Source organism: Caloenas nicobarica, chromosome 5 (assembly GCF_036013445.1).
Source record: "Caloenas nicobarica isolate bCalNic1 chromosome 5, bCalNic1.hap1, whole genome shotgun sequence".
NCBI lineage: Eukaryota > Metazoa > Chordata > Aves > Columbiformes > Columbidae > Caloenas > Caloenas nicobarica.
Window position 1 is genome coordinate 53,195,192 of NC_088249.1, and position 26,500 is coordinate 53,221,691.

Genomic DNA, 26,500 nt, shown 5'->3' on the forward strand with positions numbered 1-26,500 from the left:
CATGGAAAAATGCAGCTCTTTGGAGCCTCCTGAAATGATCAGTTTAAAATTTTGCCTATATATATATGTGGATTCATAAAGTGATAAAAACAGACTTCTGGGATTTTCCACAAGCCTTTTTCACCTTTACTATCTTAATGCATAGTGACTTGCTAACAGCAAGGGTTAGATGGCAGCTAGTTAGACAAGGGAGTCCAGGGAAGCCACACTTAGCCTTACACGCATCAGGAAGGTGTGTTTATTAATGCTCCCTTCCAGAGCTTGCAGCCCGTAGAACCCTGCCGGGAACAAAGCTACCATCATGACACCAGAAGTTGTGTATGTGCAAACTGATACTGAGACACATTGGTCCATTGAAATGTTCCATTCCCAAAAGCAACATGTGTCTCAAGCCACCGAAAGTGTTGAAGGCAAGTGACATTTCTATCCTGGGTATCTAAAACTGTCTTTTTTGATAACTAAGCATAAGTGGGACCAAAAGAAGGTGTTGCCTTTCTGTGTAAAACTTGTTCTGAATGATGTGAGGGTGGAGGATTTGTCTTAAACTATGGGCATTTGTCTAAACATAGGACATGAGCAGCACTCAGGAACTTAGTAGAGCTTGTGCAGAATAGATTAAGTCCTAATGGGCCTTTTGATATGTCCAGTTTTGATACCTCTCTTGAATGACATCTAACATCAAAGCATCTTGCAGCACCCCTGTGCAGCAAGGCAGCCTAGTTTTCCCATTGTGTAGATGAAAAAAACAGGTACAGAGAGTGCAAATTATTTGCATGAAATCCTGCAGAGAGACTGTGAAGAAGCAAGGAATTGGCCGGCAGTCACTCTTCTGATGCACAGACCTTCCTCTGTCAAAGTGTTGGAACTGACTGGGGCAATTCCCTGTGTAACTTTCTTTCAGGGCTTCTTATAGTATCCACCCTTTCCTACACCTGGTAAATAAATTCTTCAAACAGTACCTCTTTGTTCTGCTTGGTTAACATATTTTTTTCCCCAACCAAATAAGTTCTTTCTAGGAAGTCTTCTGCCGAATTGGAGTCTTTTAGCATGGTGACATGCTCTTTTCAGATCCTTGCTGGAGAAAGCATTCCTGAATTTGTGGAAAAACTTTATCCAGTGACAACACCCGAGGGTGAGTAACAATAATTTTTGTTGATGGATGGGATGCCATCCAGAGGGACCTGGACAAGCTCAAGAAGTGGGCCCATGTGAATATCATGAGGTTAAATAAGACCAAGTACAAGGTCCTGCACCTGGATCAGGGCAACCTCCAGTATCAGTACAGGCTGGAGGATGAAGGGATTGAGAGCAGCCCTGTGGAGAAGGACTTGAGGGTACTGGTGGATGAGAGACTGGACCTGAGCTGGCAATGTGCATTTGCAAACCACAAGGCCAGTTGTATCTTGGGCTACATCAAAAGGAGTGTGGCCAGCAGGTTGAGGGAGGTGATTCTGCCCCTCTCTTCTGGTGAGACCCCACCGGGAGTTCTGCATCCAGCTCTGGAGCCCTTAGTACAGGAAAGACATGGACCTGTTGAGGAGGGTTGAGAGGAGGCCACCAAGACAATCAGAGGGCTGGAACACCTCTCCTGTGAGGACAGGCTGAGAGGGTTGAAGTTGTTCAGCCTGGAGAAGAGAAAGCTCCAGGGAGACCCAGTTGCAGCCTTTCAGTACTTAAAATGGGGGGCATAAGAAAGATCAGGACAGAGTTTTTAGAAGTGCATGTTATGACAGGACAGGATGTAATGGTTTTAAACTAAAGGAGGGGAGATTCAGGTTAGACATGAGGAAGAAATTTTTTACAATGAGGGTGGTGAAACACTGGCCCAGGTTTCCCAGGGAGGTGGTAGATGCCCCATCCCTGGAGACATTCAAGGCCAGGCTGGATGGGGCTCTGAGCAACCTGATCTAGTTGAAGATGTCCCATGCTCATTGCTCATGGTCCATCATCCTCTACAACTGGAAGAGTGGTAAACAAAAACAGGTGTAGACTGCAGTTCCCTATACCCACTCTCACTGTTTTTAAAGGTCTCATGGATCAGTCAAAATCAGTGGGAAAGCTGCTGTTCATTCCAGCTGCTGGAAACCTGTCCTTACTGATTTAAGTACAGCAGTTCTTGTTTATGCAAAACTCATGATCGAATGATTTGGCAGGGCCTGGAAGAATGTAAAATTTAATGCATAAGTAAATAAGCCTTTCCATCATGTATAATGTCTCCTATATGACAGATCTGTGACTGTCTAAAGTGACAGAAAGATCATGTGAGTCTTTATTATATATCACAAAAAAAGTCACAAATCATCCCTGTCAGTGTGCAGAGCACTGCTAATGAACAAATTTGATTCCCAGAGTTGTATCTGTGATCAATGTAAAATTGTAGTAAGTACAGTAAGTAAAGCAAGGTTAATCTAATCTTCTCCATAAAGCAGACAGGAAAAGAAACCACACATTTAAAATAAACCCAAACGGAGAAAGTAGGTAACAGGCTCCTATTCCATTTCACTCGTTGATTCATTCATTAATTCCAATGTTTCTTCATGAGTTTTAGGAGACGAAGCTGTATTCTGAGCTGAAATTTCAAGTAAACCAAAGCCTGATGTAAAACAGAAAAGAGAGAGTGGGTACCAATAGAAGGATCCAGAATGTTTTTTGGTGGTATTTTTAAGAAGTGTGTGCTAAGCTAACATACTTTTTTTTCTTAACATAAGCTCATTCATTTTTACTGTAGGAATAAAAAAAAAAACTTAAGCACTATAGGATTCCTCAGCAGCAATAAAAACATCCCTGTCTGCAGCTGGCCTACTGCAATACTGCTATGTCAAATACCATTGTGTGTTTATAGGGCAGTTTTTCCAATCAACACAAAAAGAGCATCAGAGCAGGCACCATTATTTTTGTTACTTGATTTTGTGTTTAGCATTACGAGGCCCTAATGCCTCTTGTGTGCCACTCGGGCAAAACCAATACTAAATCTTAATAATTCATAATATTCAAAACGCACGTCCCAGTTCAGCCCGGTTTAATTTGTGATGTCGCATGGCTGCAGAAGTTCTGCCCTTCTTCTGTTGTTTTCCTTGCTTCCCTTGCTCTGTCCCTTTCTCTCCACTCTCCTTGTTCTTAGTCTGCTCTAATTCACCTCTTCTCAGACAGTCTTTTGTTTCCAAGTCTGAGAGCCAGGGCAGGTCAAATTCTCTTTATTTTTCTACACTACTGCAGAGTTAAGTCCAAGAGCTTCCATTCATGCTCCTCTGGTCTCTGTATTGCTTGCGCAGTTCAGAGGTGATACTTTCAGCGCAGAGCACCAGAATGGACCTGATCCAAAATACATCACTGTCAGTGGGAAGACTTCTGTCTGTTTCTGGAGCTTTGGAAGGGCTGTGAGGGATCTTCAGGGAGGAGGGACCACTTGATTTGCCCTCAAAGATTCTGGATTTTCAACAGGTCAGTTCTGTTAGTGATTTAAAAAATACCATTTTAAACACAAATAAAGAGGAATTCACTAATACGTTTATCATATCCACTCCCCACTGCCCCAACCTATGTGGAACTTATGCTTATTGCTTTCTCTTTCTTTTTCTTTCCAGTCTGAATGTTTCTCCTGAAATGATACAGATAACTACAAGTGTGTAGTGTCCAATACCCACACTGATGCCATCTACGTGGTATCCTTGATCATGACTGAAGGTAAGCTCTAGACATCTGACTTGACTAGTGACTAGACCAGTTACTAACAACTAAGCTTGGAAAAATTTTGAAGTTAGGCAAAATTGAGTCTTTGCAGGGCAGATTTGGTGCAAGTAGAGTGGGGTGAAGCGGGATGCAAAGATCTACCCCCCTGCTGACTTTAAACTAAGCACTGTGTGTCTTGCCCTCTGTGTCCACTGCACAAAAAGAACATGTTGCCAAAGGTGCAAAATGGTGCTTATTATGGGGAAGAGTGTTTGTGTTCCCTGTATTCACTGAGAAAATATGATACGAAGCATATGGTATGAAATGTATGCTGTGCATCACCGATGTGAATGGGAAAGACCTAGGCACCTACAGTCCTCTTGTGGCTGACAAGGAACTCTCTTCTGTTGTGCTGGGAGTTATAGGTAATCTTTGTTCTCAGATACACGAGGTTCTGTATACAATGTCAGCATCTGCAGACAAACATTTGAGGGTCAAAACTGGTGGGCCAAACTGTGACCTGCTTTCTCTTCCTATATATCTTTGCAACATTCATGATTCACTGGTGTTTTTAGGCTCAAACAGAAATCTGAGAATGTACAAGTCATAAGCCAACTCATAAATACCAGAGCACCCATGTAAAAGCACCTTTCATGAGACAGCAGATTTCAGTTTGAAGCCTAGTTATTACACATAATAAGCTAAATTCTCTACTGACGTCAGAGTGGCAAGGGTGTGAGTCACTACTGAAATTGGACCAGTTTTAGTGGAAAAGAGGAGAATGATAAAACGCACCTTGGCACTGTCCTTTTAGTGGAAGCGAACTTTGCTCAAACAATGTTATGACTTAGGAGTGAGTGGGTAGACCTGGGCATAATGAGAATGATCTTTTTTTCGTCTGCACATGCTTCCTACAACCAGCCAAATGTGTGCCTGCTGTACCAACCACTTTATATAAAGCAAACTTGCTTTAATTCAATGCTAAGTGAAAGTGATGCTGCCCACCTGCTTTACCTTTTTATAACAGTAGGACCATCTCTTAAAGATAAGCTTTTCCATAAATACAATTTTTAAGTATAATACTTATCTTTCTGATAAAGCCCTTAGCAGACTTGGGCACAGGCTATTTGGTAGTGTGGTAGATTACCTTACTTGAGTCAAATAGTGATCCTGTGCCAAGTACTGCAGCAGTCTGGACAGATAACACAGCAACATGTCAGTCCTTCAGCTTGCCAAATGGTTCCGGGTGTGCTTGTAGATGTCATCTCCAGTTGCCTGCAACCATTTATTTCACAATGACCTGTGGTAAAAGGGAGAAAAAAAAATCAGCTAAGACAGAAGAACTGAACAGAAAAGCAGTGGGTCTATTGGTAATTAGCTTTATAGGATTATGTGCAACTTTTCTAGAACATTATGAACTGCAGTTAGCTTAATTTCTTCTAAAGTTGAAGGAATTAATTAATCGTCCTGCTGCCACTCAAGAAAGAAATCAAAATGACTTCACTAACATCTCACTATTTAGTGTAAGAGATCGGAGATCAGGAACTAAAAGTAACAATGCATGTTTGTCTTTTGGGTATTTTAACAGATGGGCCCCTAGCTCCTCACAGAACTGAAACCTCTGAAAGTGACTGAAAGACAGACAGCAGTGTTTGAAATCCACCTGCCAAAGAAAGTGCAAATCTTCACCTAGAAGTTCAAAGGGAAAGAGTTGAATTGGGATGATAACTATGAAATTTTCACATCTGATGATGGATTATCCCACACTGTGAAAACTAAGGGTGTTCAGCCCAGTGACTTTAAAGAACTCAGTGTTGAGATTGGAGTTCTAGTGCAGAACACTCCACTCTTCATTGATCATAAGTAATGCAAAGTAAGCATCTTTGGGCAGTGAGTGGATCAAACGCAAGACAGTAGGGTTTGAGCTGCAAAATCCATAAACCTAAAATACAAAACCCCAGAGCGTGGGCTCAGAAAACTGAGAGCTGCAGTCTCATAAAGCTAGTCTTTGGATAGGCAAGCAGAGGAGCATCAAGACCTCTTTTTCACACTGGAAGTCTCAAGCCTAAATTCTCTCTTGAGCAGGAGCCTGTGCTATATCCTGCAAAGGCAAAGCTACTTGTTTCGATTTATAAGGGATTTATAAGGTGCTTGCTGGTATGTACCCTTTTTCTTGCCAAACCCTTCCCGTTTCCCAGGGGTTCCAATTCAGTTTGTCAGCAATCTCAATAACACACAAGTGAAAAAGAAGGGAAAAGCCTGCCTGGAGTGTGTGCTGACTTACGAAGATCTCACCATGAAGGGGATAAAGAATGGACAAGTGATTGAGGGGTCTCCTAAGTACACCATGAAGCATGAAAGCAAGAGAGAAGAGCTTATTATTAATGCTGCTGAGCTGAGCAACTCAGGAAGTTGCACAGCAATCATAGACTATGCAAGACAGTGCCTCGTATGAGCAGTACAGTAGTGCCAGTGTAACAGTGGAAGGTAAGTGTGAATGAGCCGAGAGGAAGAGGAGGACGAAGAGGAATAGTAGTCTCTACACTGTTCTTCACTGAATTCTGCAGAGGAGCAGTGCTGCTTTGCTGTGACAGCTAAGAAACTGATGTGCAATAATGCTGCTCTGCAGTCTATTTATGGTTTAACGTGGAATAAGCTGTTAGTCTGTGCCCCGTCTTGGTAGCATGAAGGTAATAATTAAGGACTTCCCTTTGCTGTGTAAAGCAGTAGAAGCATAAAGCAGTAAATCTTCCATTTAAGTCCTTGCACATGTCGCCCAAACTAGCCTAGTAAAGTGTACCGTGTTTTTTATTTTATTCAGGGTTGTCCTAGTGAATTCTTATCCTGTGATTCTTTAAAGCGACCCATGGGATGTTTCACTGCAGTCTACTGAGGACCAGCAGCACAACATGAGGCTGGAAAATATTTAATATCACATTTGTTTTGTTAATTAGTTTTGCAGTAACATTATTGATGCTGTAAACGTAAGTCTATGATCTTTACAGAAAGACACAAGACTGTGCAGGAGGAAAAGTTGGAAAGCTCACCTTCATGCTCTCAGCATAGGCTGAGAAGAATTTCAGAGTTAGGGTGTGGATTTTAATGGCTGTTAGTATTTGAGATTACTTCTGTTAGATGTGGACCAGCTTTGAACTATGCCTAGGTGGCTTCCATTAAAAGTGCAGCATTTTAAAACCATTTCAAAAATGAACTGCATGGAAGGAGGGTAGAGTGATACTAGTATATCCTTCACAGGTTCAGGAACAACTGAATATTCAGTTGGTAGGATGGTTTGAAGGAAACTTCAGGGGCCAAAAGAAGCCCAGCTCTGAAGTCAGGCAGATTTTCTTACATGGAAGATTGATCTGCCCTAATGCCCACCTGTCTCTGTTGTCCAGGTGTGTGTCTCTGATGTCTCTGTGAGGCTGGTCTATTCCTAATTGTCCTGAGTTTTCTTTGTCAGGTGATGCCTTGCAAACCCTGTCCTGGTGTACAGACTTGGGTGGAGGTCACTCCATTAGTTGCGTTTTGGCCATGTATTTCTCATTTTGTTTTCCCAAAACAGGCCGGAAGGGAGCAGTTTCCCAGCCCTGGGCTTTTCAGGTGTGCAGTCTGGAGAGGACTCTATGTCCGGGGTTGAGTGTGGTTGGCAGGGGGCAAGGAAACCCTGGCTCCTGGAGGGATAGCTACCAGGCCTAGTATGCAAATAACCTTGGTGGGCCATGGTCAGAGTGGCCTGGAGGGACAGTGTGGGGCAGGGGCCTTCTCTATGTTGTCCTAAATGATGTGAAGGTGGAAGGAATATGGCTCAAGGATGGCAAAGAGGTAAAATGCCCATGGTATCATCAGCACGATGAAAGGCTGCAAAACCCTAGTGGGAGATTTTCTCCAAACGGCTACCGTGCAACTTGGCCTGATATTAGTAAAGGGCTTCTGACTAAGGACAAACAGATGGACGCATCAGGCAGGAATAGATCTAATCTTTCCCAGTCTACTACAGCATCAGTCTTACTAAGTTTTGACTTTAGATCTTTGGCTTTTTCAAAGTGTTCCTTCCCAGTCTCCTGTAAACATGCTTTCACATTTGCTAACCCATTTTCTCAGCCTGTAGACTCGCGTTCTTTCCCACAAGGCTGGCTTCTCACCACCCACCCTTCTCCCTCTCCCAGTCTCTGATTTTCAGTGTAATCAGTAAATGTATCCTTTGCATGCTAATGTGCACCCTGCATTACATGCCATGTGGCTCCTCTAGGCAGATGCACAGATCACTGTGTCCACCTAACACAGAATTTGTTTTGTCCATAGACTACAGAGCATTTTACCAGAGTAGGAACTAGAGATCCTGACCGTATATAGTCATCTTAGAGCAGAAAACGGTGATCAGATGATTCAGGGACAGAGTTGGAGATGGTGTTTGTTGCAATGTGGGTTGTTTCCTGCCTCAGTCTTCTTGTCAGGTTATGGACATGAAAAAGATCTGGATAGTGAAGCAGGGAGCCATACACAAACTCATCATAGACAGAATGGGAGAGGAACGTGAGGGGAGGTAGATGTTCAGGGCCAAGGCGGCAGAGAGTGGAGCAACAGCTGCCATTGGAGGCAGCCACCCCATCTCCTTACTTCTCTCTACCAGGTGTGCACAAACACTTGCAGAGTCAGTGCTTCACCAGGTTTCCTTACCTGGGCTTGTACCATTTTACAGGCTTATCTACGTACACAAGCAAAACAACTTCTTTTTGCTTCTTTGTTCCCCAAGGGGAGAAAACTGAGCAGTCATATGGATTGATTTTAAGTGACTGAGCATAGGTTTCTGTGTTTATAAATCAGTGATCAAGAATTTTGGCCTGAACCTTTACTTCAAATGTTGTTGTCATCAGCAATGAGAAAAACACCTTTTCTGAAATTATATATAGAAATACATAAATATGTTTATTACTCAGCTCTTGGCAGCCAGATGGCGCCAGATGGACTCTCAGACTCATCTGCTGCCTGAAAAAATGCCTCTTTCTTATACCTCTGCCCAGAATGGGGACAAACACAGCAGTAAGGATGCCGTGTCTGCAGCACTGAATATTTATTATACCTGCCTTGCGGTAAAAACACATCCATAGCAAAGCTTTGGTATAGGAAGCGCTGATTTGCCTGCACTCAGAACTATTTTTGAATGTCTTTATTCTGACTTTCAGCAGAAGATTGTAATTTCTAAACATACACATTGTGCAATGAAAATAAAAGTTAAAACACCAAATCTGTTTAGGAACCTGGTTATTTTTCTTTACTGTGTGCAGGACTTCCTCATCTTTTCCCCATATTACTCTGTAAGAAATGAGGGAGCATTTTCTTTACAAGCAGTAAGTAACTTTTTGATTCTTTATCGTGTTGATAGATATATATCCCAGTGTGACCTCAGGGAAGAACAGCACAAAGAGCTGCTTCTTGTGTACTGCAAAGCTTTGAAACTGCCTGGAATCAAATCTCCAGACCCTAGGGAAGTGAGGAGCTTTGGGGATTCCTATTTCCCCAAGGTCCCTCTTTTTCTGCTGAGCTGAACAACAAAAGGAGATCAGCCAGCTCTGTGTATAAGAAACAAAACTAAATTAAATGAATCAAAACACACTGAAGATTTGGGTGTCCCTGAAGACTTTCACAAAATACAGATTTCTTATCGTAAAAACATGAAGGAGTGTATGAAGGGCCTAGCTCTGGACCACCTTTTCTGGAAACTCACAGGTACAGAAAAGATGTCAAGCTATATTTGCCGCTGCAGCTTTTAAATGCCTTCTGTTCTTTCCAGATTCTCCTGTTATTGAAGAATTTGTCCTCGAGCTTTCTGCTGCACACAGTGTTACTGTGAAGACTAAACATGCAGCAAGCCATCAAGGTGCCTCTCAAGGCAAAACCGATGCCCAAAGTCACATGGTTCAAAGACGGCGTTGAGGTGACAGAGGAAGATTTCTTGCTCCGTCGAGAAAGCCAGTGACTGCATAGCTCACAGTCAAAACCTGTGGGAGAGAAGACAGTGGAGCCATTAGGCTGAATCTGAAAACTCACTGTGGCTCAGCTTCCAACAACCCTTACCTCAACTTCGTTGGTAGGTCCTAAATTAATCATTTTATAACACGACAATCACTGGTAGATATGTTTGGTTACAGACACTGTAATTCAGACTTTCTCTATAAAAGTCTTGCAATGGGGTAGACACTAGGTTATCAAATCAAGTGGTTCAAGTCAGTTCAGTTTTGCTGTAATCTGCACTGATTTACACTGAGAGAGGATATGGCCCTCTAAATAATAGCCCTTCATGTCACTCTGGTCAGCTGCTCACACTGCAGACAAACCAAAATTCCTGTAGGGGAAAGCAGAGTTCTTGCAACACACGGGGAAAATGCAAAATGAGATGAAAAGCACCAAAGGCCATGGAGGAGAGCAGGTGACTCACTTTGTAGAGAGGCGGATGGCTGGAGAAAAAATCGTGCATGAAAATAGGGGTGGTGTAGAGCAACTAAACCACATTTGCTATGGAGAAGGTGGAGGAAGGAAAAGCCTACTCATTCAAAATACATGCTATACATGCTGTCAACTCTGAGGGCCTCATCGAGCCCCTGGAAACAGAAGAAATTTTTGCTGAAGAACCTATTAGCCAGCTGGTTTTAGTGTGGTTTCACAGTCCCACTTCCCATCGTTTTTGTTCTCTCCCTCCTTGCCAGTCCCAAAAAGGACACTGTCCCCTGTGCTTCAGGGGACTAATTCCAGGGACAGAGCTTAGAAGCTGCTTTGTGCTTAGGCTAATAGCCAGGATCAAACAAATACCCAGGTCCTTTCACTGCAAGTGTCAAGGACTCAGAAACCCCTTGACATGGACTGGCCACAAGAGAGGACTGACTAACACACTGCTCTAGCATCAGTTACGTAAGCTTAGTGGAATACGGCAGAGATGAAAAGTGGCTTTCCCTGGAAAATATTGTGGAGGCGGAGAGAAGATAATTTAAAAGGGAATACTTAAAAACATTTTGTTTTGCAGCCAGAAAAAGAAATATGTCAGCCAAAAACTAGCTTGGTTAGAAAACAGTACTGAACTATCTTCTGGAAGTTATAGTTTGGGTACCTCTTGTTCCTATGCTTCCTTTATGGACTTGGATCCCCAATGAGAGGTGATTTGCAGTCCCCTTTCCCCAAGACCAGAGTGTATCAGAGTCTTTAGAAAAAGGTTGTGGCCACGAGTAAACCTAAACATGCAAGTTACCCTCCTTGATTTCTTGCTATACATACGTGCATCTATATTTATGCACACACACATAACACATACACACAATTTGGAGTCAATGGATTACGATTGTACTGTGCTAATTTGATTTTCTTCTATGTAGAGCTTCTGAGACAGGTGTCTCAGCCTCAAGTTGTAGGTGTCAGGAAAGAAGCTGTCACGATCACCTGGAACTCCCTCGCCCAGGATGGAGGCTCCCCAGTGCAAGCTTACATCACAGAAAAAAGGTAGAAGGGCAGCAATCTTTGTGTCCCAGTCACCAAGGAGCCAGTCCAAGGTCAGACCAAGATTATTATCTGCTTTAGGCAGGCAGAAGGAAAGTTAGATAAGCTTTGGATGCAAAGCAAAGTATTGATTAGTCAAGGAAAACTTCATCATGATATCGAGCAAGATACGCATTTTGACATATGCTGTTCAAAGTGAGATTTTCAGCCCTCAGATAGAAATGGCTTGATACTCATGAACAAGAGGGCAGAACACTCAGCACCTCTGGAAGTCAAATCTATGGTTTTCAGTGCCTAATTTCAAGCATCTATATTTTACATTTCTCCCTACCTAAATTTGACTGCTTTTCCCTGACTTAGTCCAGAATGGAATTAAACAAGTGACTGATTTTGTTGTATCCATCAGATTGCAACCATATGATCCATGCTTAGCACAGCTTGTATAACACATGGGAGTGTTCCTATCAGCAGCAGCATCTGACTAACGAGACTTTTGCTTTTCCTTTTCTGTTAATATTTTGGTTCTTTCTTGGATTCTTTCCTCTGTCTCATTCAAAATGTTGGACTTTCGTATTATTATCATTAAGTTGCAATCAATCAGACTGTCCAAAAATATCTTCCTTAAGGCATCAACATTACTCATGGTAAACAGTGGAAACACCTCTTAAGCCAAATTATTCAATTCCTTAGTTGTTTTTTTTCAAAACTGAATGGAGGTTTAATCTTGCTTGAAGGCTAGATTGTGGAAGGCTTGGCCACTCTATTGAGTTCGTTACGTTGTGGGAAATACCATTGAGGTCACTGGAGCAAGGCATGAAGGTATTTTTCCCCATCATGTATGGTTATACCAGGCTATAGACCATAATCTAGTGGAAAGCAAATTATGCATTTTTCCTCTTAATATATGCATCAAAATTCATTCTCCTCCTTAGGGAGACAGATATGAAATGGAGCAGACCACTGGAGAAGCAAAGGTTAGACCTAGTTAAGGGGCTCCCCGAACCTCTGAAATTTATACTGTTCTCCAGCTGAAATTTCTTCTTGGTTTATCTCAGTCCGAATGAAAACAAACCAAACCAACCAAACAAACAAAAAACCCAACAACAACAAAAAACCCCACACCCAAACCTTTGAGAACACTTCTATGGGTGATAAGAGAGTTGAGTAATTGCAACATGTGTGTGTCTAGGTACCAGATCCAAAGTGGATGGCTTTCTGGAGGATACAGAATGAGTTCTGTGCGATAGCTGTGAAGCATGCAGGCCCTGGACTTAGCATGCCCTCAGCCTCTCGTTGCAAAGGATCCCATTCAGTATGTTTTTTTCACTATGTAATGTCTAGTTTCCTAAACGTGCTTGCAATTGCGAAGACCAGGTCTCCGCGTTTCTGACTGAAGTCTGAGGGAATGTGGCAATTGTGGCCTGGCTCAATGTAATGGACTGCGTTGCGTTTACAGCTTAACTAAAGATTAAAGAAGGCCTTAATGCTGTTGGCTATAAATGTAATTATAAGTGCCGGAAGTGTGATATTATTCACTTAAAATGTGTAACTATTAAGATAAGGACACAGTAATAGTTAACTATTAAGATAAGGACACAGTAGGAGATTCCCTCCCTGTGGGGAATTGAGTACATGCAAACAGCAGAGATCAACATGATAAAGGTGCTCTGAGGTGTGGATACCTTTAGTATTTAATGTTCATGTATAGGTTGCCAAGGCCCTAAAGTACGACAGAGAAAGTAATTTCTCATACATGTTACTATGCTCCTTTCATCAGTCCTGCATCAACCCTTTTAAAAGAAGAGAAAACTCTTGTGGAATTCATGAAAGTTGCTTACAATCTTTAATTTTAATATTGGATTTTTAGTAGCAAAGGATCTATGCCTAATTCTGGACTGATCAAAATCACAGACAAACTCCAAAGATATGTTGAAGTGGGCAGATTTTATTTTGTGCCAGTTATAAAGAAATCTTACTCTGTATGGCCATATAGCTAAAGTAATTTAAAAACAAAAGGCTGTCAGAGGCCATCAATAAATAGCTTAAACTGTTGATGGAATCTTGTAATAGATACAGGAGTGGGCCTTAGTAGCTGCATGTAAGTCAGAAAAAAACCTGGCCAAGTGTGGAAGCCTTTATAGCTAAAAAATGAGAGAATTCTATGTAGTAGACAAGAGCCTTGAGGTTAAATAGTTACTCAGATGGGAAAGCATTCCAGTTCATTTACATCAGAAGACAACACAAAACCAACTTGCAGCCTGAAGCTATGATTCTTCTCTTACTTGAATACTTGTGTTATTTCACATTAGGCCTAGGAGAATATGCACTATCCATATGCACCATATTCTTTATGACCCTGTGTGATCATGTGAGTGTTCTGTATAAAAGCCATTAGCATCAAGTTTGTCATGGCATGCTGCACTGATTGACATTTTTGGTTTGGAGTGGGGGGATGTTGTTGCATTTTAGGTGAGGCTTTCGAAGCAGAAGGTAGATTTGGATACACAACTCCCTATTCATTTGATTAAAAACATACAGATATTTTAAAATATTCTATCTTTTGCTCTTCTTACATATTATGGAGATCTAACTAGACTGCTGTAAGGTGGACTAAAGAGCAAAAAGCATGTTCTGTATTTTCAAAAATGGCTATTTTTTAGGCATAGTGTAATCTTTGGCAAATAAAATAAAAGAGCATTAACAGGATCTTGCAAGCCAGCAAGCAAATTCATTAATCCACGCAGTCCAGATAGCACCTGACCACTTGACACAGCACTGTAAGGGGATTTATTAATAAACCATAAATTATTTATTAATGTATTATTATAACATTATTTAGTATTATGAATAATGTTATATAAATGATTTATTAATAAATAATAAATAGATATTAAACAAGAAGAGACACCAGGCACTCAAAGCCATACAAGACAGGCTATAGGATATGTACTGCAGAGCTCACCAGTCAGCTAGTAAGAGACAGAAGCAAACTTTTAATGCTAGACACCTCTCCCAAACACGTGGAGAATGAGTGGTGGTCAGCACTCATAGAATGTGCCCTTTCCAAGATGAATTCAGTGGTCCCATGTCAAATGTTATGAGGATTTTTCTTAATTGGCCAGCCTTGGAACAGGTTCTACGTGTATGTGCAGTGTTAGGAACGGCATTGTTTTGTTGGACAGAATTTGCTCTGTGTTTATTAAGGCTCCTTTTACCTTAAAACCTTGCAGGTTCAGCATCTTGAAACAGGAACAGCTTTTCATTCATGTGTGCAGGCACAGGCCTGCAGGTACGGCAGTGTGTCACAGCTCTCCTGCTGTCACAGAGCCTCCAGACTGCTGAAGGTGGTGGACTTTTCCTTAGCCTGGCAGGACCCAGGCCAGGGACTTGTGCTGTCAGGATACATACTAGAGATGTGAGCTAAGGACACCAAGAAATGGACAAAATGCACTAAGATCCCAATCTCTAGTACCACTTACACTGTGGGAGGCTTGCAGGAGAGACAAATACTACTTCTGAAACCGAGCTGTGAATGAAGCTGGTATGGGAGATGCACTGGAGTGACAAGAAGGAATTCTACTTCAGGTAAGACCTGCAGTATCAATTCAGCTGAAACCTTAGTCTATCAGCTGTTACTTTTCGTTCGGTTTTAACATATACCTTATTTTGTAAAGGGTTATCAAATTCATCTTGCACAAAAGAGCATTTAGCATCACAGTGCCGTTTCTTCTTGCTGAGTTTTCAGAGGTGCTGAGGGGAGATGGAGAGCAGCACAAGCTGCGCAGTCCTTGAGCCAAATTAAAATCATTCTGCCATCCTTTTTGCTGAGCTGTCCCCTGAATGAGTATGTCAGGTGTAATGGCAGTTTTCTTCCACCATGGGACCTCTCACATCACATCTCACATGTAATTACAGAGGCCGCTGTTGGAAAATTCTGTGATTCTTGTCATGGCCACTGTAGTTTGAGTATGGGTTAGGAGGGTAGGTACTATAGTAAATAAGCCATCATGTTTGAAATGCCCGTTTCTTTTAAGTATAGTTGTACTAAGGATTATAATTCTTTCAGGTGCCCAGTTTGAATGGGATTAACAGTCAGTTGTCAGTGTGCTAAAGCTGAAATAAAATTATCAGAGGTCATGTTTCAAAGACACTAATTATGTCTTGAGAATGAAGGTATCATGACCTGCTCTTAAATCCCTAGATAGCTTACTATTTGAGGTAGCAAAGTATTTAAATCTTCATTGTTTAGGACTTATGATTGCTTAATTATTAATTAGGAAATTCAGACTTTTTATGTCTAAGATACTCCCAGGTAACAAACCATGGTACTGATGCCCTCAGTAGCAGTAACACCAACAAGAAAAGACGGATGATTCGTGAGTCATGTTATGTAGTGCTGATTCCTATAGAGTAGAATGACATTCAGGTTTGACTGAGGAAGTCTCAGAAGGCAACAGCCAGGTGACTGACAGAAAAATTGGTCGTTTCTTTTCTCAGTCTCCACTTTGGAACTACACAAGCATCTGCGCAGCATGGTTTTGTTAACACATCTCGAAATAGAGAAATACCAAAAAATCCCAGAAAGACTGTACGCTCCAGACAAACTTCTCTGGTGTGGAATGGCAACATGAAGTACTGTACTGAGGAGTATGAGAAGTCATCTGAGCAACAGACATTATACAAAACTGCTTGTGGCAGAAGGTGGACAGTAGCATCATCTAATGAGGCATTAAAGCTGTCTCTTCTTTTTTTCTTTTGTTCTCATTCACTCTTTACATGAATTATTTTTAAATGTTCCTGTTCCACCTGCCTCACCTGAAATTGTCCTGAACAGGTACTAAGCTGTTGATTGCTGAGACATGAATGTTTCTCTTCTGGTGGTACAGGTGTTAGGAAAAGAGCAGGCAACATTGCAACCATTACATTCTGCTGAAACAGTTTGAAGTTTTCTTCATCCAGACTTCAGGCATGACTCAACAGACTGAAGAATGGCTTTACTTTTCTATGCAATCTCTCACTCTTTTTATTTTTAATTTCTCTCTGTCTGTTTTTCTTTTATCCCCCCTTAGGTTTAATCTGACTGTGAGGCTGAAGAGCCACATGGTGGTTTGTGCTGGGACAGCAGCATGCATTCATACATCTTTCCTTGTGAGGCTGCGTGTTGTGTCCTGTCAGAGGAGAAATCCTGCAATTACATTTTTCTTGGGCATCTGGTGAAATACAGCTGCGGGGCTATGGAGGCTGTAGTTGTCCTTTGGCCTTTATCACTTGAGCTGTCACTTTGGTTTAAAAGAAGCTGACTGTTGGAGAAAGCACATGCAGCGCTTTAGGTTCATGAAGTCCTGCATAACTGCTCACTGCTTTTATGGCTAGTCTTTGTAAGCCTCTCTGTGGCAGTAAGGGTAGAGGGACTCCTGTGCATGCAAGTTTGTCAGCTGCACAATCCAGCCCCCTGCAGCTGGGGCAACAGTGTTCAGCAAACCATAAAACATTGGGGAAGCTCTCTGATTCATCACGAGCAGCAGAATTTTTTGAGCATGCAACTACCGCTCATGCTAACTGAAGTGAAATCATTCTTGATTAAACCTTGAGTGACCTAGGGGAGTGATTGGGTTGTAAAGACAACACTTGAGGTCTGAACACTGTCCTTTCTGAGGTATAGTTTCTATTAACATGAATGTTGAGCTCATTTCTGTAGAGGCAAAGGGCAGTTTCTATGCTTTCCTTTTTTTTAAGCCTAGACTACTGCATGACCTGGGGCTGTACAGCACGCTGCAGAATCAGACCCAGTGTAAAAATGTGTCTCAGTCTAAATTGTACAAGTTTATCTGTATCACGTGAGTTGTTTTGTCCAGGCTTTCAAGATGATCAAACTAATGAATGGTAGCATAAGGTTTATGTGGCATTTCTTAAGCCAGCTCTATGCACTTAGCTGTGGACAAAGCCTGCTGTTGCCTTTACAGCTTGAAAAAATCTCTAAAATTGTTGTCCTTGAAACATTTTTCTACCAGGCTGATCATGTATAAGTGGCTCCTGTAGACACAGGTGTCCCTTTTGTGCTCAGAGATATGGTTTGTTTCTGTTTCCACCCTAGTCTGGAAGCAGAACCTTATAAATACACATTTGTCTTGGCCAGGGATCCCCACCACCACCAGTGATGTGGGAAAAGGAGGAGGACAAGAACCATTCCCAGTCCTTATCAACAGCACCAAGCCATTTATTTCTGACCTGTACCAGATTATCCTCAAGAATAGTTCAAGAAGCCCTTTACGACATTCAAATGCAAGTTGCAGGTACAGTATAGAGTAAACTTGAGCATCTCAGTCACCTCTGAGTATTGACAACAGGTGTTCCTCTGCTGACAGAAATTCCACACAATTTATGCATCATTACTGGAGTTGCCAAGGTTGGGTTTTTTCTTGGGAGGCCGGGGGGAGGGACGGCAAGGGAAAGAAGACAGGAAAAAGAAAAAAAAAAAGATCCAAATCATACACACCCCCTATCCAAAGAATGCCACAGGAGCAATCCAAAATGTTGTTTCCACTCAGGGGAAGGAAGACTCCCTAGTCAGAAAGGATTTTCCTACCTCTTGTCACTGTGTTTCTCAAGTCCCACCTTCATGCCAGCTCTGAGCCAAGCAGGGGAGCAGCACGGTTCAGAGCTGAGGGATGAGGAAGGTACTGCTGGGGCTTTGCTTGCTCTGCCCAGTGTGGAGGGTTAGGGTGATCAGTTATTGCTTCAGACATCCCCAAATGCTGCCTTGTTTTTCATGCCATTATTTGATCGGGCAAATCCCTATAACAGCACTAACACAACGATGTCTGTTCCCTCACCAGTCTGGTGACACAATTTCCACTTTGTGTCTATGACAGCCAAGTGGAGGCAGGCTGACTTGCTCCTTAGAGAGACTCCTATTACGAAAATTATCTTCTGGGAGTTAGGGACCTTTGCAGTATATTTTGTACTTGTCATCTCTTCCGAGAGTGCTTTTTAAAATTAAACAGCCTTATTTATTCATCAGAAGGGAATTACACACACAAGGCAAATTGGTCCTCAGGTTGTTCAGGGTACAAGAAATCAAGGAAAGGGACTTTGGAATGCAGGAGATGAAGTGAAAAATTTTTGCCCCAGAAAAGGACAGAGGGAGGGTCCCAAACAGAAGAAACCAATACTTAAATGTGCTGATTAATTCTTAGATTTCCCCTGACTGCTCACTAATCTGCAGCTCATTCATAGCTCAGGTGTAGAAGATGACTAGCAGACTGATTATTGTGTCCTGAAATGTGATGTCAGTACTGCTACGTGGCTCACAGCTGCAGAGAAGGTCCACAGCAATAAGTGCACTGTCGCAGGCCTGCTCCCAGGGAGGAAATACTTCTGAGTCATTGTCTGCAATGACAATGGGGACGCCAACCATCTGGATTCACGGGAGCAGTGGTACATCTCCAAAGACACAGGTGGGTATAAAACTTCACGACAGCACTGGAGGAAGATGAGTGCTCTTGTACACAAGCCTGTGGACTAAGCTCAGGCTCCCTTTGTGGTCTTCGGAAGATCACTAACCTATTCTACACCTCAGGTCCCCAGCTGGGGAACAGACACAAGAATACCTTCTGTCCTGGCCTATCCATTTGTTGGCGATCTCTTCAGGACCAGGCTTCCTTTAACTATGTGTATGTGTAGCACATTGCACAGTAGTTCATACAGATGCTATTTGAATTAAAATTCAAAACGGTAGAGGCCATCTGTGTGCAGGGAGGGTGATATTCTCATGTCTTGACATAACAGAAGATTGGCATTACAAGTCATTTGTCTTGTTGTGTATTTCCAGTCTGACTGGGATTTGTTTCATAAATGAAAAACAAACAAATCTATCATATGTAGGAGACTGTGTGACAATCTTTCTGTGGCACAGGCTATAAGAAGTCCCTAAAAGCACATTAAATGAAACACTCGGAGGTTACCCCATCAGGTAAAACGCCTTCTCCTTTGTTCAGCTGCTCCCTGCTCAGACCTAATCAGTACTCCCAGACAAATCTGAACATGCCCCAGCTCATCAAATCAAACTGGTAAGTGATCCTTCTGCCCAGTCTGGGGCAAAGCAGAGTGCAGTTGCTCTGAACAGTGAGATGCAAGCCAGATTTTTTTGCTTGGCCTATGCCTGTGGTAATAAACAATACAGTAATACAAAACAAACTATATATGAATATATATATATTACCAGACTATGCATATATTTCTTCAGAAGCGTATCCACACGCTCCTACAAGTCTTCTAATCCCATTAAGAGTAATGGGCAACACATTGAAATAACAGAATAAGTAGTACACTAAAATGAGTAATCAGGTGTCAAATTGTGTATTTGTATTTAACAATCAGCCTTCCTTGATCGATGTAACTAGACCATAGGTATATTACTCCAGCTACACATGCAGTTGAGAAAGCGCAGTTCCAGTTATGTGGCTGTAGTCGCGTTCTTGTATGGAAGTACTCTCTAGGCCTGGATTTTAGAGTCTGAAATCATTTCAGTAACTTCTGTGTATGTAGGTGAGTATAGAAGAGTAGTAAATGAAGGAAAGCTAAGTTGGTTGTACCTTGCAGTGCATTCTCTTGAACATTCCTTTGATAACAGCCTACATGTCTTCCAGCAGGACACAAGCAGATGTCAACTGATTTCCTATTCTTCATTATAAATGGCAAGTCACAAGGCTTTTTTGCACAAACCTGAGAGATGGTAGAAAAACTGAAGGATAAGGAGGAGATAAGCTGTTTCCTGAGAATGAGGTCTCATAAGAGAATTTTGCCATACAGTGCTAGATTTAGGATCCAGGAGATTTACCTAATGGGACCCCATGCCAATGCAAGAGGAAGTAGTAAAGACTTCAAGAAATGTCTTTAAATACAGGCTAAGAACAGAAGATTTTCAGCGGACACTGGATAGTAAATTGCACGTGCCGTTCCCCTTGATTCCCCCAGAGCATTCTGTAGACTATTAATGCCTCAGAGCAACACCAGCAGAGCAATATCCTTTCCCTTACAAAATCACCTGCTTTGGTTTATAATTGGGTGTAATTTAATAATGCATTTCTAAAGTGCCTTGGGAGCCAAATATCCAAAAGCACTTTACAATTTAATGGCATTAGTGAGAGAACGCATTGATATATCCCTATGGAGCAAAAGCCTGACACCTTATTTACCGACCAAGAAACAAAGAAAATTAATTGCTTTCTTACAGTTGCATAGCAGATTAATGGGAGAATGAGATTTCTGATTCCTTCCTCTCTTTCTTTTCAGTCTGTATTTGTTTACATGTTGAGATAGGTATGCTGGTCAGATGCTGAGAGTAATGTGGTGTATTGCTCATTCTTCCTCTTCCCTGAGTTTTCCCTGTTGGGAAAGAAGGCCCAGGTCATGAAATGTCATACCCAGGCTCTTTGGATTTGTACTCAATCAGAAGACTCTCTGTCTTGATGGTGCTGGCTCTGTGTTTGCACGTTTGCATGTTCAACAGACAGTGCAGCACGAAGCAACCTGTAGTTACTCTGTCCTCAGCAGAGTGTTTTGACTTCAAGATGGAGGATCCCAGGAAGGACCGTGCTTCCCGTTTCATCGCCCCAGTGACAAACCACAGTATGAGTCAAGGCAACGACTCCGCCACGAACTCTGCTTTCATCAGCAACCCCCACCCAACAGTGACCCCATACAAGGGCAATATTAGCATCACATCCAAGTCATGGTTCACCTCAACAAGTAGCATCTGTCTGCTTTGTGATCCCTACAACTTGCAGCTGCAAGCTGATCATCTGTGGTAAGTCAGACTTGCAGCCACTGTGATTTGTTGAGGGTGATTCCCTCCAGGTTGAGTAACCATATATTTCATGTTTCTCCATATAGTTTACACCCTGCTATTTTCCAGGGCAAGTGCACTTACTGGAACTGGCACTACGGATCACACTTCTCTGGGCCAGTCAGGCCCTCATCCTTGTCCACAGAGGAAGAGATTGCTCAGTCTGTGGGTACTGCAGCTGGAGCTGCAAGGGCCACATTGTAAGAACTTACCTTCATATCCAAAAAACAGCCTCACTATGACTTTGTCTTCCTCTGAAGTCACCGAGATTTTTCTTCAGTTGCTTGAAGGCAATATTGGGCCCCTTAAAATGGCATCTTTTGGCTAGCAGGTCTCATGAGTTCCCTTGGTGGCTCAAAAGCAAATATGGCCATTTCTCAGTCCCTAGCCAGGCTTGCACTTAACGCTTCCAAGCAGTCAACTGATGAGTTCTGACAGTGGCTTCTGCTTTTTTATGCAGATACCACAGATATTGCACTGGGTAAATCTCTTCCTTTGTGAAATGGCAGGATTTTGCCAACACTGTATGAAAGCCATAAAAACTTCCATTTCTTATTCCTCTCCCCTTTCCCTGTTTGTTTGGGGTTTTTTTCCATGCCAGAAGCTCCTACCCAGTGAAGCTTTAAATCAGGTTGTAAGACACAGCTTGGTTCCACCTGGCTCAGATTGGTCCTGTGAGACTTGAACGCTTCCAGGTGCATGGGGTGAGGTTTTACCAACAGTAACCCACGAACCACACATGGTTTCCCCATGTCACCATGGCCAAACTTGGAGCTTGTACAGTGGTCTTACAGTATGTACAGCAGTGCCTTGAAACAGCTGTGTCCTTTGAGTTTCATCAGGCCATGGTAGGCTCACCCTGCTCATGATTCATTAACTAGGGAACCTTCAAGGTTAAACATTTGAGAGCAAGAATTATCCATCCTCCTGTCGGGTCATGCCACTGAAGTATGTTTTCTCTACTCCCCCTTTCTAGAGAAAGGCCCTGGGGCCTCGGGACCTATTGGTGTTTTCTTAAAGGGAATGAGAGAGAGAGAGAGAGACTGCCAGGCACAGCTTGAAATGAAACTGATACAGCACCAATAATGAGGGACTATATTTGGAAAGATCTTCTAAGGTTATTTTTGTCTGTGATCATTGCTTCTGGACAGCCTACTGACAACTGCTGATTTCCTACCCCCCTGGGTTTAGTTCTCTCTGCTAATGCAGAAGTAGCTCCCTGTGGGTCAGTGGAAGGAAAGGATGTCTACGCTGGGTTTCCTGCTCTGATTTTCAAGCAAACTTATTGTGCAGGATACATGCAACACTTCTTTCACTGAAGCCAGCCACTGCCCACCTAAAAGACTGGAAGTAATTCTTTACCATTTTTTAAGAATTCCTGGTGTTATTTGGTCTTCCACTTCCCACGCTCCCTGATGCTCTCCTCCCTGAAGCCACAGTTTCCTCCACAGCTGGAGGACAGTTTCCTGGTCCCTAGAATCAGTGGGAGCTTTCCCTAGCCCGGCATTGCTGCCAGCCAGGCTGACGCAAGAGGAACCCTGGCAGCACTGCTCACCCAGGTTCAGGGAGGGCAGGCAGGCCTGAGAGGCATGAGAACAGCTTTCTATCCCCCCAGAGATCTGATTGGTGCATAGGACTTATCTTCTGCCTTCCCACACAGAACTTGTTGAAGTGGGGACTGTTACAGTAGGAACATGCCTCTTCAAATTTATTCTAAGCAGCCTGTTGATAAGCAGAGCCTGCTAAGGAGCAAGGCTTGTGAAAGCATTGTGTGGGTGAGGTGCTAATTTATATTCAGATTCCTTAATGGGAGCCCATTTCTGAGGCATCCTGAGGCTCCTCCTTACCTCGACCTAAACAGGCTCTTGGGAGGGTCTCTCTGCTGCTCCACCTGTTCGCAGCTGAGTAAGGTAGAAAAGCAGGAGTCAGAATGAGACTGTAAAACTGACCTTAGGAGATAAGGAATTAACTTCAAATTGAATTTAACTGCAAGTTTATTTTAGATTTCAGAAACTATATTCTTGCTGATTGTAGTTCTGGAAGAGGGGTAGTAACTGCCTGGAGTCAGGTGTGGTAGGCTGGAGGACATTTTACCTTGTGTGAAAGCACTCTTCTTCATTAGGCCTGGAGTGCCTTCAGACCAAGACTGGGAAGACTTTCTTTAGAGGCTTTTTTTAGAGACTTTCAATAGTCTTTACCTGGTGACAGGCTGTCCTAAGGGGAAGGAGTAAGGAGTGTTCTAAGAGATCAGCAAATCTCCTCATTTGAGTAGCTGTGCAGGAGTCTCAGTTGCTGACTCCATAGGAGCTAAACTTCTGTTTCTCAAATATCTGTCTCCACTCTTCTTAATGTATTGTGGTGGGTTGACCCTGGCTGGATGCCTGGTGCGCACCAAAGCCATTCTATCACTCTTCTTCCTCAGCTAGACAGGGTGGAGAAAATATAACAAAAGCTTCGTGGGTTAGAGATAAGGACAGGGAGAGATCACTCAGCAATTATCGTCATGGGCAAAAGAAATTCAGCTTGGGGAAATTAGTTTAATTTGTTACCAATCAAATCAGAGTAGGGTAATACAAACTAAACACCTTCCCCCATCCCTCCCTTCTTTCTGGTTTCAACTTCACTCCCGACTTTCTCTACCTCCTCCCCCTCAGCAGCGCAGCAGGACAGGGAATATGGATTGTGGTCATTTCATCACACATTGTCTCTGCCGCTCCTTCCTCCTCAGGGGCAGGACTCCTCACCTTCTTCCCCTGCTCCAGCGTGGGGTCCCTCCCACAGGAGACAGTTCTTCACAAACTTCTCCAACATGGGTCCTTCCCATGGGCTGCAGTTCTTTCCAAGGGGTGCATCCTTCAGGAACAGACTGCTCTAGTGTGGGTCCTCCATGCGGTCACAAATCCTGACAGCAAACCTGCTCCAGTGTGGGCTCCCCTCTCTCCATGAGGCCACAGGTCCTGTCAGGACCCTGTTCCAGTGCAGGCTCTCCATGGGTCCAGAGCCTCCTTCAGGCATCCACCTGCTCCAGCATGGGGTCCTCCATGGGCTGCAGGTGGATCTCTGCTCCACCATGGACCTCTGTGGGCTGCAGGGGGACAGCGGTCTCACCATGGCCTTCAGCACAGGCTGCAGGGGAATCTCTGCTCCAGCACCTGGAGCACCTCCTGCCCCTCCTTCCTCACTGACCTCGGTGTCTGCAGAGAGAACTCACATTTTCTCACTCCTCTCTCTGGCTGCACTCACTCCTCTCTCTGGCTGCAGTTGCCCATTTGTGCAGCAACTCTCTCCCCTTCTTAAATATGTTATCTCAGAAGCGTTACCACCAGCACTGATGGGGCTCAGCCTTGGCCAGCAGCAGGTCCGTCTTGGAGCCGGCTGGCATTGGCTCTATCAGACATAGGGAAAGCTTCTAGCAGCTTCTCACAGAAGCCACCCCTGTCGCCCTGTCACCACCAAAACTTTGCCATGCAAACCCAATATGTGTACGCTCTTCTGTCTCTTTTTTAAGGAAGGACACTTGCATTCTTCTGCTTAGCCATGTTTTCAGATTTAGCCTTTTTCTTAATATTTGAAAAAACAAATAGGGCATTGCTCCACCTCTGTGACACACAGCAGCATCTTTCTTGCTGTTGTAGCTCAGAAGGGGCAATATCATTTTCCTTAGGCTGGGAGGTGGCAGGTTGCAGAGAACACGAAGCCTGTTAGACCTAAAGTGAATTATTCAGAACAGTGATGAACTGAACAAGGGGAAATGAGAATGAAAGCGAGAGCTCCCTAAATCTGAACTGTTCACTTCCTATGAAAACTGTGACCAGACTTTTTCCTTTATACAACAGAAAGCTTTATAGAGCTTTTTAGCCAGAACTTTGTGAGACTTGTGCTCAAAACATACGGTTGGTTGCAGTACTTAAGGCACTCATCCTTTATTTCTTTTTCTTAAGAAAAACATGATAAAAGCTTCCTGGACACAGTGACAGACGGTTTGCAGAAGTCAAAACATAAGATGTAATTAGTGGAACTAGCTCTGCCTGGTCCAGCATGCAGAACAGCATTGCTGTGGCTGTGTAGTTTGTCTGTGTGGCTCAAAATGCAACTGCCCTTGGCTTCTGTAATGGTTGGTTAACTCAGGTGGTAGAGTAGGGTCTCTGCTCAGCAGGAACACTTCTGATGTTTCCATCTTCCTTCCCTCTAAGTGGTTTTGGACAGCAGGGTGCATGTTAAAGGTGATGTTTCTAATACCATCTGCTAATGTATCTTAATGAAAAGGAGTAAAAAATGCAGTTTTCTCTTCTATGTATCAGTCTGCTTCTGCACTGGTCAATGAGAATCCTGCTTGCAAGTTCCGGAGGAGGCTTGGGTTCTGTCTCCATGTCCCCAGATAGCCCAGCAGGACCTCCATGACGATCTAGGCTTCATTATGTCAAATTGTATATAAACATAGAGTAGGCCATAAATCTGAAGTACTTAAATCCTTGTAATACCAAGTAAATACAGTTTGCAGCTTTGCAAATGAGAGGGTCGCTTTGTGAAAGTGCTGGCCATAGAAGGTAAAATTTGAGATCCAGAAGGGTCCATGAACTTCACTGCTGGCGGCCAAGACTAGATAAGGAATTACAGAATATCTGAACCATTGAAAGATCAACATATTGACAGATAGATGAATATGCATATATACATGGTGCTGGTTCTTTTCATTTAAAGCAAATTCTTCCAGGAACCAGCTGTAGAGTAAAAGCAGACACACACACACATTCAGTCTGAGAATATTTTGCCACCTTTGTTCCATCTGGAACTAGGAAGGAGGTGTGAGGAAACAGGATGCTCCTCCCAGCAGGCCTCTAAGTTTTTGAAAATAGTTGGGAAAAAAAAAAAGATAAAAGAAGAACCCACTTTTGCCTGCTGTTAACCCCTTTAGGCTGCTTTGGAAAGAATTTGGTAGTATTTCTGCCTGGTACTGATTCATTCTCACCACTCCACTTCAGAAGGGAGTATGAAGGAGTTTCTGTCAGGCCTGCAAGCAGATCCATTTAATGGACTTGGGAGTAGTTACGCACTGTGTTTCTATGCTATAAATCCTTGAAACCTGTTCCACTGGTGACAGATGGCCTGGTTCAGGATTAATGAAATCAAATATCTGTGCCACTGCATCAAACAGCTGAAGAAACTGGCATCAGATCTCCAAACTGAGAAGAATGTCCACAGTACCCTACTTTTTCCACTTGGAAATGTTGCTGGGGCAGTGGAGGAGGAGAGACTTGGCCATTTGTCTGGGATTTCCAGGCAGCGAGCAGCCTTCCCAGAGCAATCCTTTGCAGCAAGCTGCCTTCTCCCTGGAAGTGTGGACAAATGGCCATTGTATGTGGGACTGGCTGTAGCAGCAAGGGGTGAGCGTGCCTCAGGGCTCCACGTCCCAGGGCACCCAGGACATGTTGGAACGCGAGCCAGGTGCCTTTGTCGTGGTGGTGCCTGGTCAGTTTGTGCTGGATGTGCCCTGTG

The 26,500-nt window shown here is 43.1% G+C and overlaps 1 protein-coding gene across 1 annotated transcript; it reads left to right on the plus strand.

Annotated features, from left to right (window-relative positions):
• Positions 1-301: 301 nt before the first annotated feature.
• IGSF22 (immunoglobulin superfamily member 22) lies at positions 302-25,013 on the plus strand. The gene is given in 28 exon segments (XM_065636887.1): positions 302-410; positions 1,007-1,132; positions 2,549-2,559; positions 3,603-3,684; positions 5,280-5,528; positions 5,868-6,118; positions 7,402-7,494; positions 8,127-8,268; positions 9,464-9,543; positions 9,545-9,620; positions 9,623-9,645; positions 10,022-10,132; positions 10,134-10,350; positions 11,037-11,210; positions 12,347-12,386; positions 12,388-12,447; positions 12,449-12,469; positions 14,483-14,659; positions 14,661-14,742; positions 15,359-15,375; positions 16,227-16,305; positions 17,294-17,348; positions 17,351-17,411; positions 17,413-17,455; positions 18,383-18,614; positions 20,713-20,965; positions 21,052-21,173; positions 24,946-25,013. Coding segments are annotated over 28 exon segments (3,054 nt in total).
• The last annotated feature ends 1,487 nt before the right edge of the window (positions 25,014-26,500 follow it).